At 46.6% G+C, this 17,204-nt stretch overlaps 1 protein-coding gene across 5 annotated transcripts in view; it reads right to left on the reverse strand.

The window, feature by feature from the left end:
• Nucleotides 1-152: 152 nt before the first annotated feature.
• Nucleotides 153-17,204, reverse strand: part of appl2 (adaptor protein, phosphotyrosine interaction, PH domain and leucine zipper containing 2) — a 34,595-nt gene continuing 17,543 nt past the window's right edge. Inside the window, exons 11-21 of one of the 5 annotated variants that reach the window (XM_069192650.1) lie at nt 16,524-16,712; nt 15,626-15,668; nt 14,335-14,391; nt 12,348-12,439; nt 11,459-11,623; nt 10,275-10,327; nt 9,159-9,333; nt 7,488-7,524; nt 6,806-6,952; nt 6,075-6,122; nt 153-3,925 (exon numbers count right to left, since the gene is read on the reverse strand). In XM_069192650.1, the coding sequence (XP_069048751.1) occupies nt 3,794-3,925; nt 6,075-6,122; nt 6,806-6,952; nt 7,488-7,524; nt 9,159-9,333; nt 10,275-10,327; nt 11,459-11,623; nt 12,348-12,439; nt 14,335-14,391; nt 15,626-15,668; nt 16,524-16,712 (1,138 nt within the window). In that variant the 3' untranslated portion in view covers nt 153-3,793. The other 4 variants (XM_069192651.1, XM_069192649.1, XM_069192647.1 and 1 more) reach the window with 4 other exon arrangements.

The following is a 17,204-nucleotide window of genomic DNA, read 5'->3' on the forward strand; positions in this document are numbered from 1 at the left end:
CCACAGTATTGTAAATAAAGTGCTAGGGTCAGCTGCTACACCTTTTCATTTTTATTACCTCTGCTCATTTTTGTATAGCTGAATGTCCATATATCATCAATTTAAAGTACGGTATATTGTGACACTGAAAGAACACAATTAGGCATGCATCATTATGAGAAAAGAATGCAACTTTAATCATTGAGTAGAAAAGCCATTTACTTTTATTAAAGGTTACGAATTAAATGAGTTCAGAAAATAATGCTGTATGTGCAAAACATTGCAAAAACTACAGCCCCTGTCTTTTTAAACGTGACAAAGGTTCTTGTGAAAAAATACTAAACAGAAGAAGCATTTTTGTGAGATACAGATTTAGCAATAAGTATTTTGTTGAGCATGGAGTCATTTTCTATAACTAAAACTGGATTTTGTTTTCCTTTTTATAAATTTCCAGACCCGATAACACACAAGCGTGCATTTCTGTGAAGAAAAATTACAAAGCAAAAAGACAACAGCAACCTCTCCCTGTTCATTTGCCATCCTGTCCCTCATAGCAGGCCAGAGAGAACATCTCTTTTATAGCTTGACTTGTAAACAGTTTAATCATGTCTAGTGCTCCTTCATTATATAAGCATTTTAAGCCATGTTTTAAAGTGCTGAAAAGTGTACTTCACCATGTACTTATAGGTAACCCCTTAAGCACAACCGATACCTAAAAATAGTCCCTACAACAGGCTGAGGACATGTTGCATCTTCAACAAGCCTTTGAAAAGCTGACATGCAATAAAGGAAGCAGGGAATTAAGAGAACTCTGCACCCTCTGGCCACAGTTTCAAGGCAGATACTACAGAGCCTATTGGGAATCCATCTGCTTTCTCCTTAAAGAGTGGGGAACTGCCTTCCTGCTGTTATTAGGAGTGACGAGGACATCAAGAACTGAAGAAATGTGCTTCAGCGATTATTCGAACTACCGCCCTTCAGCTCAGCACTCTAAACTGGCTCACGCGGCGTGGAATGACAGCAAGCCCATGCACATGACGAAGGGCCCACTTCTGAAAGCTGAGAAACTGCACTGGGGCACAACAAAGACTGTTCTTCCCGGCAGTATGAAGGAAAGAAAACTCCCCGTGCATTGCTTTAAAGTCACTATAACAAAGAAAAACAATTGATGATCGATTCAAAAACACAAAAATGATAGGCTGCAATGGAACAAGTAAAGGTTTCTTCCACTGCTGAAGAGAAAAGAGACACGTTTCGGCTGTGGAAACACACCTGAAGACTCCACAGCCGCAATGTTGCGTCTTTTTTCCTTTCTTCATGGAATAAACCTTAACGCGTTACTAAGAAGCAGAAAAAGAATCGGTTGCACCCGGTGCAGCCTTCAGTTTCCAGAGGCTCGGACTCATCTGGGCACTGTGCCAGCTTGGGAAAACCTAACCCTACCACCTCTGCGGCCCTGGCCGCCCATCAAACTCATTGTCTCGGAAGTGTTTTCCCTTGAACAATATTTGTAACGTTATTAAAAAAAAATTAGCTCTGAGTCGATTCCAGTGGGGAATTCCAGTACGACTCTGGCCACTGTTTCTGTATTTTATGTGCTGTACGTAGAAGCGAGTTTTTTCAAGGCTTTCTTCTCCCACGGGAAGAAAATCAGCATGCGGGGATTTTGGAAAAATTCCCAGGATTTATCTGGAGTTAGAGCCACTAGAGAAAACCCCGGACTTCTCATGAGGAGGAAATGGTGATGACGGTACATTTGATTCTAGTGCAGCTCAGCTGTAACATTCCACTTCCTTCAGTCGAGGCAGAAAAGCACTACTTCTTGCCCTCAATCCATGCATTTATTTCCAAATCTCTATCTTCAGATCACAGATTTGCTCCGGTCTCTCCAAGCCCTTAGAAAACGTCCTCACTGTACTGACACGCACTCAAGGGAGAGCTGAAACAGTATTGCTTTGTATTTCTGAATGCCTTTACTGTCTGAGCAGCCTAGTGGGGATTTCGCATATGTGGGGTTAACAGAGCTGCGTACCTTAAGTTTCGGTGCTACGTATGATGCAACCTACTATCTGATCACACGAACAAGCTGCCAACTGCGCCAGGATTAATCTGGCTGTAATGTAATGAAGACTGAGAGGATTTTGTGTACGAGCAAAATATATTTTACATGACTACAGAGAGTACAATAAAATGAAACTGCATTATTCTTGAAAAGAATAAATCATGGTATGATTTATCCAGTGGCAACTTTTATTGACATACAATGCCTTGAAAAAGAACTCAATTTAAAAACGGTCTTCTGATGATGACTTTCGAACAGAGAGCTGTCTGACTTTAAAGGGAGGCGGGAGTCAGAGAAAAGATACTGTGGCAGCTGAGCCCAAGAGCTCAGACTACAGACTCACGTTAGTGGGTGTACAGTAAGCTACACAGGGGAGAAGAGGGACTGTCCCATGGAAAGTATTCCTATAGTTTATCTACTGTCCTCTTAAAATCCTAACTACTGAAAACATTCTCTTAAAGGACTCAAAGGTCAGTTTTCACAAAACGTTTCACACAGAAAAACAAACTGTTTCTCCTTTAAGGAACAGAGCAAAAGGTATATTTTTGTCACAGAGCATGCGCCTTGTTTTGTAGGAGCCTGGAGAAGGCTAAAACAGTGCGTTTCTTTTCTTTACCTTTCGTGGAATGAATTTGTACTTGTTTCTTTGTTCTGTAGACGAAGTGCACGATCAAATAATTCTTTATTCATTTTACTGAGCATGTCCACATTTCTCGCTTCTGAACAAACAGCGCCAACACCAGCTGTGTAGTAGATAATGCTGTTATGAAAATAGGCCAGAATTTGGGAAAACCCACAGTAGAAGGTTAATCAGTCATTCTCTTAGGTGCTCAATTACATAATTTTCAGTAATATACTTTAGAAATGCATTATTATTATTAATACTGCACCATGATAGCACTTTCTGGACATTGTGACTTGGCATTTAGTTACGTTAAAGCCAGTAGCTAAGGACATCACATGCTCACGTGCTGAGATCGATGATCTTGCCTCTTAAACAGCCACTGAGAGAAGTCTGTAAACTTCAGCCAGCCTTAAACAGAGGTCAAATGGTCAAGTTAAAAAAAAAACATTTAAACCTCTTCTGTCACAAGATTAAACACAAGATTATCCTTCAATACATTTTATCTCTGTTTACATGTAGCTCTGCAAAATGAGACATGATTTGAAACTTGATAACAGTGCAATTCATTTCAAGTTGATGAACAGGAATCAAAAGATGACACTACTGTTATTGTTAACACTGAGGACCAGTCAAACATTTTCTTATCAGCCATTTCTCAACAGAGGGAGAGACAGGAATTATTCAAGGATCCCCCAAATCCAGTTCTGGAGGACAAATGATGGTCCATCTTTTTCATCCAAACAGCACCTCCTCATTTATTTTGAAAACTATAATGCTGCACACTGTGCACTTGCCTCCCCATTGTTTTAAATCTGTCCTTCATATACCTTTATGATTTTAATAAGTGTGCATTTTAAAATAAATGATAAAGGATTCAGGATATACTAAAGTGGGACATCTTTTCTATCCTTTCTGTTTTGAAGTCAGTAAATGGTGTTTTAATGCAAAAACAGTGAAAAATGCGAATTTAATAAAATGTCCGTTCCATTAAGGGCATGACTGAGTAACGTGCTTGAGGGCCCGACAGTAACGGATTAGGATCGGAGGTCGGCGGGGCCCTAAGCTCACTGCTTCCCCCGGGACTGTGGCAAGGAAACACTGCTGCAGAGGCCAGGGCCCCCCGTCCGCTAGGCCTCGGACTCCAGCTGCGCCCGCGCCCCGCTCCGCTCCGCGTCTGCAGGGTCAGTGTCCAGCAGCAGGAACTTCCCGTCGTTTGTGAACGGCACGGACTTCATCAGCTGGGCCAACGCCTCGGGGTCCTGCGGACACACAGCAGATATCGGACAGTGCGTGATTAGGTGCATGATACGTTCTGTGTTCTTGCACTACTGTTATTGAGATCAACAGCACACAGCGGGTATCTGTCGCTGCTCGGTCTGCGGGCACACAGCGGGTATCTGTCGCCGCTCGGTCTGGAGGGACACAGCGGGTATCTGTCGCCGCTCCGTCTGCGGGCACACAGCGGGTATCTGTCGCCACTCAGTCTGCGGGCACACAGCGGGTATCTGTCGCCGCTCGGTCTGCGGGCACACAGCGGGTATCTGTCGCTGCTCGGTCTGCGGGCACACAGCGGGTATCTGTCGCTGCTCAGTCTGCGGGCACACAGCAGGTATCTGTCGCTACTCGGTCTGCGGGCACACAGCGGGTATCTGTCGCTGCTCGGTCTGCGGGCACACAGCGGGTATCTGTCGCTGCTCGGTCTGCGGGCACACAGCGGGTATCTGTCGCCGCTCGGTCTGGAGGCACACAGCGGGTATCTGTCGCCGCTCCGTCTGCGGGCACACAGCGGGTATCTGTCGCCGCTCCGTCTGCGGGCACACAGCGGGTATCTGTCGCCACTCAGTCTGCGGGCACACAGCGGGTATCTGTCGCCGCTCGGTCTGCGGGCACACAGCGGGTATCTGTCGCCGCTCGGTCTGCGGGCACACAGCGGGTATCTGTCGCCGCTCGGTCTGGAGGCACACAGCAGGTATCTGTCGCTGCTCGGTCTGTGGGCACACAGCGGGTATCTGTCGCTGCTCCGTCTGCGGGCACACAGCGGGTATCTGTCGCTGCTCCGTCTGCGGGCACACAGCGGGTATCTGTCGCTGCTCCGTCTGCGGGCACACAGCGGGTATCTCGACCCTTAACACCTACGTGCTTCAATGAAGTAGTTTAGAGGTCATTTGAAATAAAATTCCCAACACCCTGTAGCTCTCAAGGACCACTCCTGTTTTTAATCAACCAATTAATTTAATAGACTAATCAAAATTCACCAGGTTTCAAAGTCTTTACAATTTGCTGATATAATGGAAATTTACATGTTTTAACATAGAATGTCAGCAGCATTCTTCTTACTTCCTGACCTTTTTAAATCGCCAGTTATTTCACACTACATACTCACATGCAGTCGGGAATTGCCACCTGTGCAGTTCCAGCTCATCTCAAAGCCAGCCCCTCGTACCCACATGGGGAGAATGCCCTCCCACCCACTGACTGCTTCATCTCTTGACCCATCCTGGCCCTGGAGGGCCGACGTGCCTGCAGGTCTCTCAGGCTCCACAGCTCAGGAGCTGGGAGAAGCTGTTCAATTGGTTCAGTTACATCAGGAACCAGCTGGTGCAGCTCATTAAGAGCTGAGCTGGAGTGAAAACCTGCAGACACATCGGCCCTCCAGGACCAGGACTGGACATCTCTTCTGTCATTCGACAGGCGCCTGGGAAAGCACAGGGCTCGTGGGAGAGCTCTGTCTGATCCCAGTGGCAATGATGCACCAGAGCTCGAAGGTGCCTGCTCACAGTCAGCTAGTGACCCAAACCAGTCACGCAGTGAGTGCCTTTTCTGTCTGCTTTTCAGCCTGATCACTTCTGCCTTTTTATATGGCTTACTGGTAACTTACACATTTGTAAAAATCAAGGGAGTTTATGTTAGAATTGTACACATTTTACAAAACGTTATAGAAAAGATATTGCTGCTCTGGAATCACCTCAGCAGAGAAGAGCCGCCGATACATTCTGAGGCTTAAGGGGATGTCCTAGACTGACAAGATGAAGGAGGTGAACCTCTTCAGTCTTGAGCAGAGAAGACTGTGAGGGGCCCGACAGGACAATAATTAAAATCCTTCAAAGGCCAACAAAGTCAAACCAGCAGATTTCTTCAGAATAGACAGTGAAATGCAAGTTGGAAGGCACAAGTGGAAGCTCTGAGGAAGTGCATTTATAAACCAGAAAACAGGTGACACCTCTTTAAACAGCCTTGTGAGAGTATGAAACAAGCTGCCCAGCCGATAGTCTGTCTTCTTTCTAGAAGAGCTGGAGGGGATCCTTGGTACTATTAGCTACTAAATATCAAACGTGCTCTACAGGCCGAACAGCCTCCTCCTGTCTGTAAGTGCTCTTATGTTGGCACACAAATGATAAGTTGTTTTACCTTTTTAGCCTCTGTGATCTCTTTTCCCAAGCTTATGGTGTAACATATCTGTAAAAGAAATAGTTAAGACATGTCAAGACCAAGTCCTTCTACAGTTCACTGTTGCCGGCCAAGCACTAAAAATTCTGTAGATAAAAGATCTGTCTCTCAAAGACAGAACCACCCCCGTCTTAAAGTGCTGTGAGCTAAAGGGGAACCACAGTCCCAATCTCCCAGACCGGCCCTTAAATCTCGGTAGCAAAGTACTGCAAGTCGCCACGTTGCTGGAAACTAACATTCGAGTTCCCACAAATCGCGACATGACGCGGCCCTTCCTGCTCACTAGTCACTGTAACGACGAATGTAACGTGATGTACGAGCAAATAAGCACAGGTTGTCCAAAGTGATCTGCATGCAGAATCAACCAGTAGTATTTATTGGCCAAACCCGTCTTGAAGGCAAGAGCAACATTTCTGTATTCACAGGCCTGCTTGTTTACAATGCTGCAGGGCCGCTTCATCTCACCTGACGTTTTGTTGCCTCGTTCTGAATCGCAGAACATGGCGCAGCACAGAACCAGAACATTCGTCTATTTTGTGATGTAAATTGGAGGTTTTACAAGTTACTGTGTACATTTTTCTGTTGTCGTGGTTTGAAATGCACTCGTCAGTGCTGATAACTCTCTAGCCCAGGAATGGGAAAACAGAACTGCAGTTCCCTTTTGATGCCCCCAGCCAGGGTGCGATGGGTACCTTCTCCCCCTCGGTGTTGCTCTCAAACACGAAGGCGCTGAGCGTCGGCTCGCTATCCTCGCCCGCCCCCGGGCCCTCCACCACGAAGCCCATCAGCCTCCCATTCTCCTGGTGGGCCGCAAACTGGGTCACGTCCTGCAGCTGGAACTGCGCCGGGCAGAGACCCCGAGGGAGGGAAAAACATGGTCACCGCAGATTCGTTTCTGCAACACTGCTCTCATCTCTAAAACTGCACAGAAGCTGATGTATACTGAAATAACAACTGCACTTATGCAGTGTAGCCAAACTGATATGTTGGGGGAAACGTCATTGTATGTTGCGCAGTTTTTGTGTTTAGAAGCATGAGAAAATGTGGTATCACAAACTTTACTACAGTAATTTCAGTCAATCTTACTATGCACATTCGCTTAGACCAGGGGTCTCCAACCCTGGTTCTGAAGCGCCACAAACCCGTCTTGTAGGGCACCTCAATTGATCTGTCTTTTAAAGATTAGGAACTCTTTTGAGGTACTGATCAATGAATCAAATAATTTCTTCCATTAAGAGAAATGGTCCTTGAGCTCTTCTGATTCAGAGAACAAAAATGACTCAATAAAACCAATCCTTTTCTCAGCCCATCTCTTTTCCCACTTATTTCTTACCATACTACCTCTGCATAGGATGTAGATGTTAAGGCACTTACACTTATTCTGGTAACTTGCGTCTGAGGGTCGATTAGCCTATTGGGAAAAAAAGAGAGAAACAACACATATCTTAATATCTCAAGTCACAACCTTGTCAAATCAGACTGCGGAGTCTTTGCTCATTTACAACACAATTGTCAGCGGCACAATTTAGTTTTGCTTGTACAGGAATCAGGCAAGGCAATTCAATACATCGTAAGTGGAATATTTCTCCCACTGCTTCCAAGCAGTCCGGTAGATTTGTTCGAAACCGAGCTGTTGAACAAGCTGCTTCGGGATGTATTTCAATAGCTCTCCTCCGACCAGGAGACAGGTAAACATGCAAGAAGGTACTGATGAGCAAAGGGCATCCCTACTGTTTTACTCAGCTTTATTAACTTCACTGTAAATGACTAAGACCAGCATATAACAAAATAAACAGCGACTGGGCCATTTCTAGTGAGGTCATTCGGCCAGCCTTCACGGGAGAGGACAATCACACCAATCTGGGAACAGACATGCTAACGTGGAGAGGATCCGAAGAGAGAAAAAAGGTGATAGGAAGACTGAACAGGAGCTGAAGAAGGAATATCATCAAACACTGTCCTCCTCTTCTCTTGCGCCACGAGAGGGTGGCCTCCTTCAACACCAGATTCTGCCCAGGTAATCTGAACTCTCGAGTGCCAGACTCTGAATTTAATTGAAGAACAGAGCTTGCGGTCATATTTGAAAATTCCTATCTCCTCTATTGTGGAATCTGCATTCTGTTTAGGATCCATTTGATTTATTAGGATGCAGATTCACTCTATATGGGTTTGCAATGTGTTATTGCAATGTGAATTACTGGACTCTCTGTGTCTAGGTAGGTAGGCCTCTGATGTAAACTGATTTGCAAAATATCTGTGTAAAGCGTAACTTGTGTAAGTCATGTATTTATACAGTTGTGTTATTTATTTCTAATATATTTGTCTTATTTAAGTTTGGACCTAGTTGCTACTGTTTTGTCAAGCTGTGCCAGAGAATACTAGAACATGTGCAGTGTTACGTTCTGCAACCTCTGCCTTGAGGGTGTGAAATTATTCATCTTCATTACTCGCTTGCGATGCTGCGATCTGATTTAATAACCCCTTCATTTTATACTTCTGCGACGCCTCAGTATTGTAACAGTAATGCTGATCCAAATGACAGGCACAACTACGGTAAGTGCGTCAGTGAGGAAGAAGGTCTGTACTCAAGGAAAAAGGAGACGTTATTGAGAAGCCACTGGCACGACTCTTTTACCAGTCGGTCAGGACAGGGGTAGCACCCAGGGACTGGAGGATCGCACCCTTAACAGGGCTCACAGAGCTGAAGCCGACACCCTGGTGTCCTTCTACAAACAGCTGGATGAGACCCTTGCTTAACCACTTGCTTAATCACTTAACCACAAACGACTACAACGGAATAGATGGGCCAAACGATCTCCTCTAGTCTCTCTCACTGTTCCTATGTTCTTAAGATGGATGAGTGTGTCTGTGAACGTCAGTGATTTGTTTCACATGAAGCCATTCATTCAGCAGAGGCTTTCATCATCTAAGCGACCTGTGAGCCAAAAAAAGGCCAACAGCTGCCGCCCAGTCACGTGTTATCCGAGGGGCAGCGGAGTCTCCGTCCCCACCCTGGAGCTCCCTGACCAGTCCCGGCGGGCTTACCGCAGGCTGCTGCTGGTGACCATGAGGTGGGACTCGGAGGTGCGGAAGATGTTGTGAATGGCCCGGGCCGCCAGCACCTGCCGCATGGCCTCGTAGATGACCTCCCGCGAGCGGCCAGTCCGCACGGCCATGGAGCCCAGGAACCGCACGGCGAACACCTGCTGCAGGAGCGAGTCTGCCACGAGAGACACGCCGCGTCACTGGGCCGCCAGCGCCCTCGCGCGCTATCGGGGGCGCTCCCCGCGGAGCTGCCCTCCGATTCTGCTTTCTGTCCGAGAGCTGTACCCGCAAGGCATCTGAGCGGGGCCGTTGCTGTGTCTGGGCGAGCCCAGCTTTCAGACAGAGGAAGCGTGTTTGAATGTACACCGGAAAAGTCATGGTTCTGACTGCTAAGGTTTTCTGGAAGGGAATATTGAAGAGGCCATCTTCCAGTGCAGACTTGGAGGCTGGAAAAATCCATGTCTGGGTTTCAACACATATTGATGAGCCTTAAAAACGTTTAAGCGCAAACAAAAGCTTTAGGTGGTTTAAGACAGACTAACTCTGAAGACCGCACTTCAAAAGCAGAAGATATTTATACGGCATTCCTAATACAGAACACGAATAACCACGGGTTCTCAAGCAAAGATTACACTTGGTAACACTGCGCTGGATCAACAGATTTTACACCAGTCCACAATATTCTTATACTGTATTATAAGTAATATGAAATTTGGTAAATGTCTAGACTGTGTTCTTTAAAAACTACCCCACCACAACCCCTATTAGAATTCAGATGCATGTTCTGATACATCCCGGGTTTTCCAATGGCTTGCAGACAGCATTTCATGAACATTAAATTAAATAAAGGTATTTCATATTACTGTACAAGTGCGCAAATTGCTATACAGCCTCAAGTCGCAGCTTCTGCTGCCTGCATCTCATAAAATCTGACGTGGATCAAACTGCTGCTGTAGGAGACTGGGCCTGACCCGTTCCTCTTAAAGCACGACCTGACACCCCAGTTCAGCAGCTGACCAGCTGTGCTCTGTACAAACAGGGCAGACCGGTCTCTAACCCCAACACCCCCAGTGGATGGAGGCTCAGCCCTGCTATCTGGCCACTGAGCGCACTCACCATGAGAGTCACTGGAGCTGTCCTCTTCCGTCTCTCCAAAGGGGTTTGTGCGTCTGTGGAGTACAGGGCAGTAAACTGTCAGCAAAGTGCAGGTTCAAAACCGCCACTGCAAAATAGCAGCACAATACAAGCTAGAATTCGGCAGGAAGAGATTAATAGTTTGTCTTGAAACCTTTTTTTTTTTTGCCCAAGGCTTGTTCTATATCGTGTGACATTACTCGGGGAAGCAGGATCTATTTGGATGGTCCTTCCTAAAGTACTGTACAGTCCTCTTAAAGGGGACCTGCAGTGCGACGTTCACATTTTGGGGTTAGAAAGAATCAACATGACGAGTGCATTTCTAACTGATATAACAGTACAATGTGCACAGTAACATGACCTCCAATTTACATCACAAAAGAGACAACATTTCCAGGTCTGCGCAGCGCCATGTCCTGCAATTCAGAACAAGGCAACAAAACAAAAGGTTAAGTGGCCTTATTAAATTGTAAACGAGCAGACTTGTAGATGTATGTCTTTTAATCCAACAGAAATGTGGCTTTCGATTTCGAAACAGTTTTGCCCACAAATACTGCTTGCTCGTTACGTTCAGATCAGGCTGAAACATTTCTGCGGTGAAATGTCTACTGCACAACCTGTATTTATTTGCTCGTGCATCACATGACTGATGTTATTACAGTGACTAGTGAGCAGGAAGGGCCACTTCACGTCGCAATTCGTGGGAACTCCAAAATTCACGATTTTGTGCTTAATTCATAATTTGTAAATATTCCTGTGATCTCAATGAATTTATTTAACGAGATTTAGTAACCGGTCTGAGAAATTGGGACCACAGTTCACCCTTTAAAGGGCTTGTCTGGACAAGACTGAAGATTGTCTATGGTGGTGCTGTGAATTCTCTGACACACAGAGCAGGGGCAAAGCGGCAAAGAAGCCAATATCAAATTACAACAGGTCTATAACCAGCGCTCTGACCTGTCTCTGACCTGAAGTGCAATGGCAATGGACACATTCCAAAACAAGGAAAAAGGAAGGTTATTTTCCATTCCTAAGCATTCCCCCTTTCAATCCGAGTGTTGGACATCACCAAGCAGGCAGTCAGACGGTGAAGATCTGAGCCCCATGGGGTTGCCTTGGAGATAACATGGCTTTTTCACGGCAGTATATGGATTCACTGTACCTACCTCCCTCCCCCTCCTCTGTTCTGATCCATGAATTCGGAAGCCGGGAGCATGAGGTCAAACTGGATGGGGGTCCCAGGGGCGATCAAGTTTTCCGGTTGGGGGGGGGCTTCGGGGAGTTTCTGGGTGCTCACAACGGGCGACTCAGCAGCACCGAGCTTGATCCTGCCATTCACCACCAGGACAACAAACACTGGAGCGTCACTGCCTGTCCGCGTCACAGCCCGCGTCCGGGCAACATCTACAGACACGCAGGTCCCCAGCAACAAGGACTTCGAGTGAAAACCCCGGCTGTGCTGCAGGACCCGACACTGGGATGGCTGTCTGGGGAGTGGTGCTGTGTGCCCCCAGAGCCCGTCAAAAACTGGGTTTGAATGCCCTCGCCTCATGGCTGCCGTGACCCGGATTTCTCTGGCTGTTGCCTATCGGTCACTGAAGTCACTTTGAAGCAGCAGGAGGAACCTAGAGGGAGAGAGCGTACCAGAGCTCTGCACGGTGACACCCAGCCCTCTGCAGTCCAGACAGTGCGGAGCTCTGCTGTGACACAGGAGCTGCTCTTGTCTCGCAGCGGATTTCTCCCCTGGCTACAGAGTGGAGCTGAGTGGCTCTGGGCCTGAGAACAGCCAGACTCGAACCCTGGCAGGGGCAGAGCAGAGCTGCACGTGTTACCTGCTGGCTATGGAGGGGCGCTGTACGCACTCGGAGCCCGCGAAGGACTGGGATTGAGTCCCGGTAGGGGCAGAGCACAGCCTGGCTACGGGTCACCTGTGGTGGAGTTATCTGCTGTCTGGGGAGGGGCGCTGTATGCACTCGGAGCCTGTGAAGATCGAGACCGAAGCCCGGTAGGGGCTCGGAGAGCTGCGCTCGTCACACAGGGGCTGGGGGCCCTCACCTCTCGGGCTGGAGGCTCTCGTGTCTCTTCTCGAAGCTGGTGACGGGGGTGACCGCCTGTATGGCTGTCTGGTTCAGTCTGATAGCCACCGCCTGGAGACCCCGAGGAGAGGGAGAGAAAGCAGACATTACTGAGTCAGTGGCTTTGAACGTATGGAAACAGACTTGCAAGCAGAAAGAAAAAGTCAGTTTTTAAATCCACTCTCATGACTGCTCTGCGCTGATATTCTGGTGAATATTTTTTTCATTTTGGGCACCACAGTGTCATGGCATCTGCTGCCTCACAGCTCTTCAATTCCTGCCGGGAGAATGTTCTGTGTGGAGTCTGCATGTTCTTCCAGTGTGGTTTTCTCTTGGTACACTGGTGTCCTTCCTTCTCTCAATGACATGCTGCCTAGATTACCTGTGTGTCTGTAAATTGTCTTCGTAGGCCTTGCAAAAGAATGTTGTCCCACCCAGAGTGTGACCTGCCTTGAGCCCTGTGGGTCCCGGATAAGCTCCAGGTTGCAAACATCTGGGATACTTAAATTTCAGATATTTGGTTGGTCAGTATTTCATTGTTTTGCTGTCTATTATCTTTTGTTCCTTAATGCTGTAGGGCATCACATGATGTACTTCATTGTACAACTCTGTAATGTTCTGTTTTTTTAAACAGATAACTCTGAGGAAAGAACACAAACATGAACATGAACTTTTTATTTAAGTAAAAATGTGTTCTTGTTTTCTTTGTGTACACTAATCTAAAGCTGCTCGCCAACAGCAGGGTAGAGAAAATCGCTGTTCTACAGACTGAACAGAGAAGTCCACTAGAGGGCAGCAGAGCTCCACAGTTACTGCTTCATCGGCGCTCAGACCATGCTATTCTCATTCTCCAGTAGCTCACCTTCTCCAGTCACGCTCACAATTATTTCAGAATGGCACAATCCACATTTATCCTTTATTCGTCTCCCTTTGCACAGCGAGTTCAGCCTTTCAAGATTTCACAAGCCGTGTGAAAACCAGTGATCATTAATTCCTGTCTGCTTGAGGACACGTATTCAACGGAAATGACGCTCGGCCCCCGCTGTAAGTGCACATCCAAGCACACTGCAGCTCATACAACTTGGAGCGGCTCAGATCGCTGTGCAAAGGGAGTGTTTGTGGACATCCCCCTGCATGCCCCAGAGGGCACCGATTGTGAGCTGGTTTTGGATTAGAGTTCTCCCACTATGGAACCCATATGATCAAGTACTCCGGAGGAGCTGGGCGTCTCAAGTGTCACAGCTGACGTGCTTTTCCCTTGAGTTTCCCCACAAGCCTGAAGGAGGGGAACAGCAGTGAGGAAGAGGAGGGAGGGTGGAGTCCCAATCCATCATCCAGTCCGGGGTTTCATGATAATAAGGGTCACTGCACATTTTAACCTTATTAAATTGGAGCTGTTTTAAAAAAAAAAAAGATTTGATTTTAAAAGTTTTCCTTCTTCTGTAACAGCCTGATCCCCAGGGGCCACCAGATGACTCCTTGTGGGCTCATTATCTCAGCTCGCGGGGGATTTGACCTCAATAAGAATACTGCCAGAGTTATTTCATGCTCCCTGCATTCATTAAATGTTTCGCATGACAAATACGGCACAATACTACTTTTTTACAGCTAGGGCAGGTCATCTATTTCTGATCCCTCTTTCTGGAGCTTTAAAATTTCTAGCTAATTAATCCCTCGCCATAAAAAAAGTGTTCAATTACATGAAGAAAGCAGCACTGAAGCTCCCGAAAGTTAAGCTGTTATAGAACACGGGCTCAGTCGTGTCTATTGGATGAACACAGACCGAGCTGGCAACACACAGGGACAAAGCAAAGATGTCAGGATACACGGGGCTGAGCCGATGGCTGCGACGGCTTGTTCTGCAGATGTCCGAAGTTGTGTGGCTGAGTGCCTCATTGGCCGAAGTGCCGTGTTCCCTACTTGTGAGCCCTCCAGGCTCCCTGGTTTCCACACAGCGGCACACTTGCCTCCGGATTATCAGTCAAGTAGATCTGTCTGGAGATGTTGTTGAGAGCGCATATCCACTGCAGAGGGGAAAAAAAAACACGGTCGATACGTCAGTGTTCACGAAGAAACCAGCACCCAGCACAGCAAAAACTCGAAAACGTTAGTGCTTTTTATAACAAGCCAATTCCCAGAAATCAGTGCAAGTCCAGAGTATCATTCAATATCCGACTGCATTTCAATCTTCAAGGCATTGGCCGATACCTTAACAGAACATCACGTTTTCAGTTTATGAATTACTAGGTCTTCGAGGTGAAGAAAGGTGTAAGATGTGAAAAGGGGGTTAACTGATTTCTTTCTGCACAAAGACTTCTTGTGGCACAAGACATGCCATGCTTAGGCACCTTCGAGTTATGGCAGGGATGGGAGTTAATTGATGTGAAATTCCAAGTGCAAGATAAAGACCCCCAAACTAAGGAAAGATAAAACCGACCATCAGAAGTGTTCAAGGTCTTGGGAATGTCCGAACACAGGTAACAATTTGCGTTGGAAGCAGCTGAAATTTGCTATATAAACTGGAAGTTTTGCACCTATATTTTGAACAATACTTTGGTGTTATTGTTCCTTGCATGCACTAAACTCAGCTGTTTAAACTTCATCTCGGGTTCCAGAACTTATTTGTCTGTTACTACAGAGGTCAATTATGCCTTTGATAGCAATCCAGAGTACACAACCCACAGCAAGGATGCCTCATTTTGCTTTCTGTTATTTTTTTCTGCTTTATCGGTAATAAAAATCAGTGGCTGTCTTCTGCATTCTCCAGACACAAAACTTGCGTACAGTGAGGGCAAAGCTCTCCAATCTGATGTCAGCTCGGACTACAATGATGCCAGACACTTTATTCATGTAGAAAGCTTCATGCCGATCCACATTCCAAACAAGAGCTCTGTACGCATTTCATGAGCCACAACATCCCTCAAGGACTTAGTGTACTGGAAAATATTTCTAGAGTGCTTTAGTCATGGTAAATTGGGCCACCCCCCTGCAGAGTGAGGAGGGACCAAGGGGCAGCTGCAAGATGAAATGGGAAGGAGAGAATGGGCTGACCGATAGTACTGGTGGTGTTTTTAACTTGAGGACAGCTCTGGCGAACATGTGTGAATACATGTTAAAAACCTCCCGGGCGTCTCTACTCGTTTTCAGTGGAGCCCTGATGAAGTGAATAATTGTTAAAAATAAGAAGAGCATCGCTTTAGTGACGCACACGTTTTTAAATAGAAATAATTTGCAATATCAAAACATAAAAAGAGATACCTCTTCATATTCTTTTTTGCTTTCCGCTTGAAGGATGATAGACCTTGAACAAAGAGAGAATGAATGAAAATGTTTTTCATTGGCAAAGAACCTAGGGTAAAAAAAACACTTAACACTTAAAAGACACAAATTTAAAGCCTTCACAAAGTATGAGAAATAGGCACAGTACCTTTTTAACAAAGATTACAGATGAGATTAAAAGATTAACGAGTGAGGAGTGAGTGCAGTTCTTTCTGGTCTCTGCGCCTGACCTTTCAGGACCTGTTTCTCTCACTCTTTTTTGCTGTAAACTGGAAGAAATCTAACTTCATCCGAGTCTTTTTTTTTATGAACAGATAAACCAGGCTGCTAATTTGTAAGAGCTCAGATTGTAAGAAAGGTGCTGTTCGCCTGTGCCTGGAATGCAGGATAAACGTTCATGATGAAAACCTACGACAGAGGAGGCCGGCTTGGTCTGTCTGTGTGGATGAATAATTAAAGGCAGGAACGCAGGAGGCATGAATGGGTGAGGAAAGAGGAGAGGACTACCTGGATGGAAGAAACAGGCAGGTCGACCTGCAGCCTCAGCTGAGGGCATTTAAAAGTGTAATTAATTATTAAAAAACTGATTTAAAGTTCATTCAAGAAAAAGGAGACAAAAGAAGTAATGAATTTCGACGATGAACCTGCACTGAGGATATTTAAAAAGCTGGGTTACAATACCCTCTGCCCCACATTTGTTAAATTCTTTTCACATTTATTTATACGTTCTGGATGCTGAACAGCTCAGATTATACCACTTTCTGCTCAGGAAGTGGCTGCAGTAGCAGTGGGCTCCCACTCGGAAATGCCCCACCCGCCCGCTTCCGGTACGTCGCTCCGGGTGAAGACTGCCGGGTTCGGCGGCGGTTTACCGTACGTTTTACCCGTGGGGGAGGTGATCTGGAAGCAGTATCTCCTGTCCTCGCACTCCACCGCCATCACGGAGCTGTTGTCGAGATCCAGGACCAGGCCCCCCGCCACGGCGCCTCGCGGCTGGCACATCAGGTTCCCTCCCTGGGTGAAGAAGTACAGCCGGTCCCAGGCTGTGGTCACTAGGCCCGTCTTACTAGAGGAGGCAAAGCACAGGCCTTGGGTTCTTCACTGCGGCGTCCGGAGAGTGATTCATTACAGACGATGCTGTCGGTCACAGGACTGTACTTTACGCAGCTGAAAGAATGATTTAAGAGGGGCCTATGCACTACAATACTGGATCGTCTGTAGATTAATTCATGTCAAAGCCTTAGTCTGGAGTCTCAACTGAGCAACAGAGCACAGGTTCCCTATCTTGTGTAAACAGCAATGATAGAATGAGGACCTCAGATGGGATTGCCATGGTTACCTCTTACCCGGGGGGGGCTGTCGTTTTCACCCGCTCCAAGCTTAGAGTATAACTCCAAGCTTAGAGTATAACTTGGAGCGGGGTTTCGGAACTCCTACAGCAGAACGACATCCAAAACTAAACTGATCCTGAAACTCAGATCACACCCTCCCCCTTCTCTCAACGACAGACTCATCTCCTTCTAAATCCTCTCTAGTCATTTGCAGATTTCGGCTTTCC

The sequence above is a fragment of the Lepisosteus oculatus genome, chromosome 7 (assembly GCF_040954835.1).
Source record: "Lepisosteus oculatus isolate fLepOcu1 chromosome 7, fLepOcu1.hap2, whole genome shotgun sequence".
NCBI classification, from domain to species: domain Eukaryota; kingdom Metazoa; phylum Chordata; class Actinopteri; order Semionotiformes; family Lepisosteidae; genus Lepisosteus; species Lepisosteus oculatus.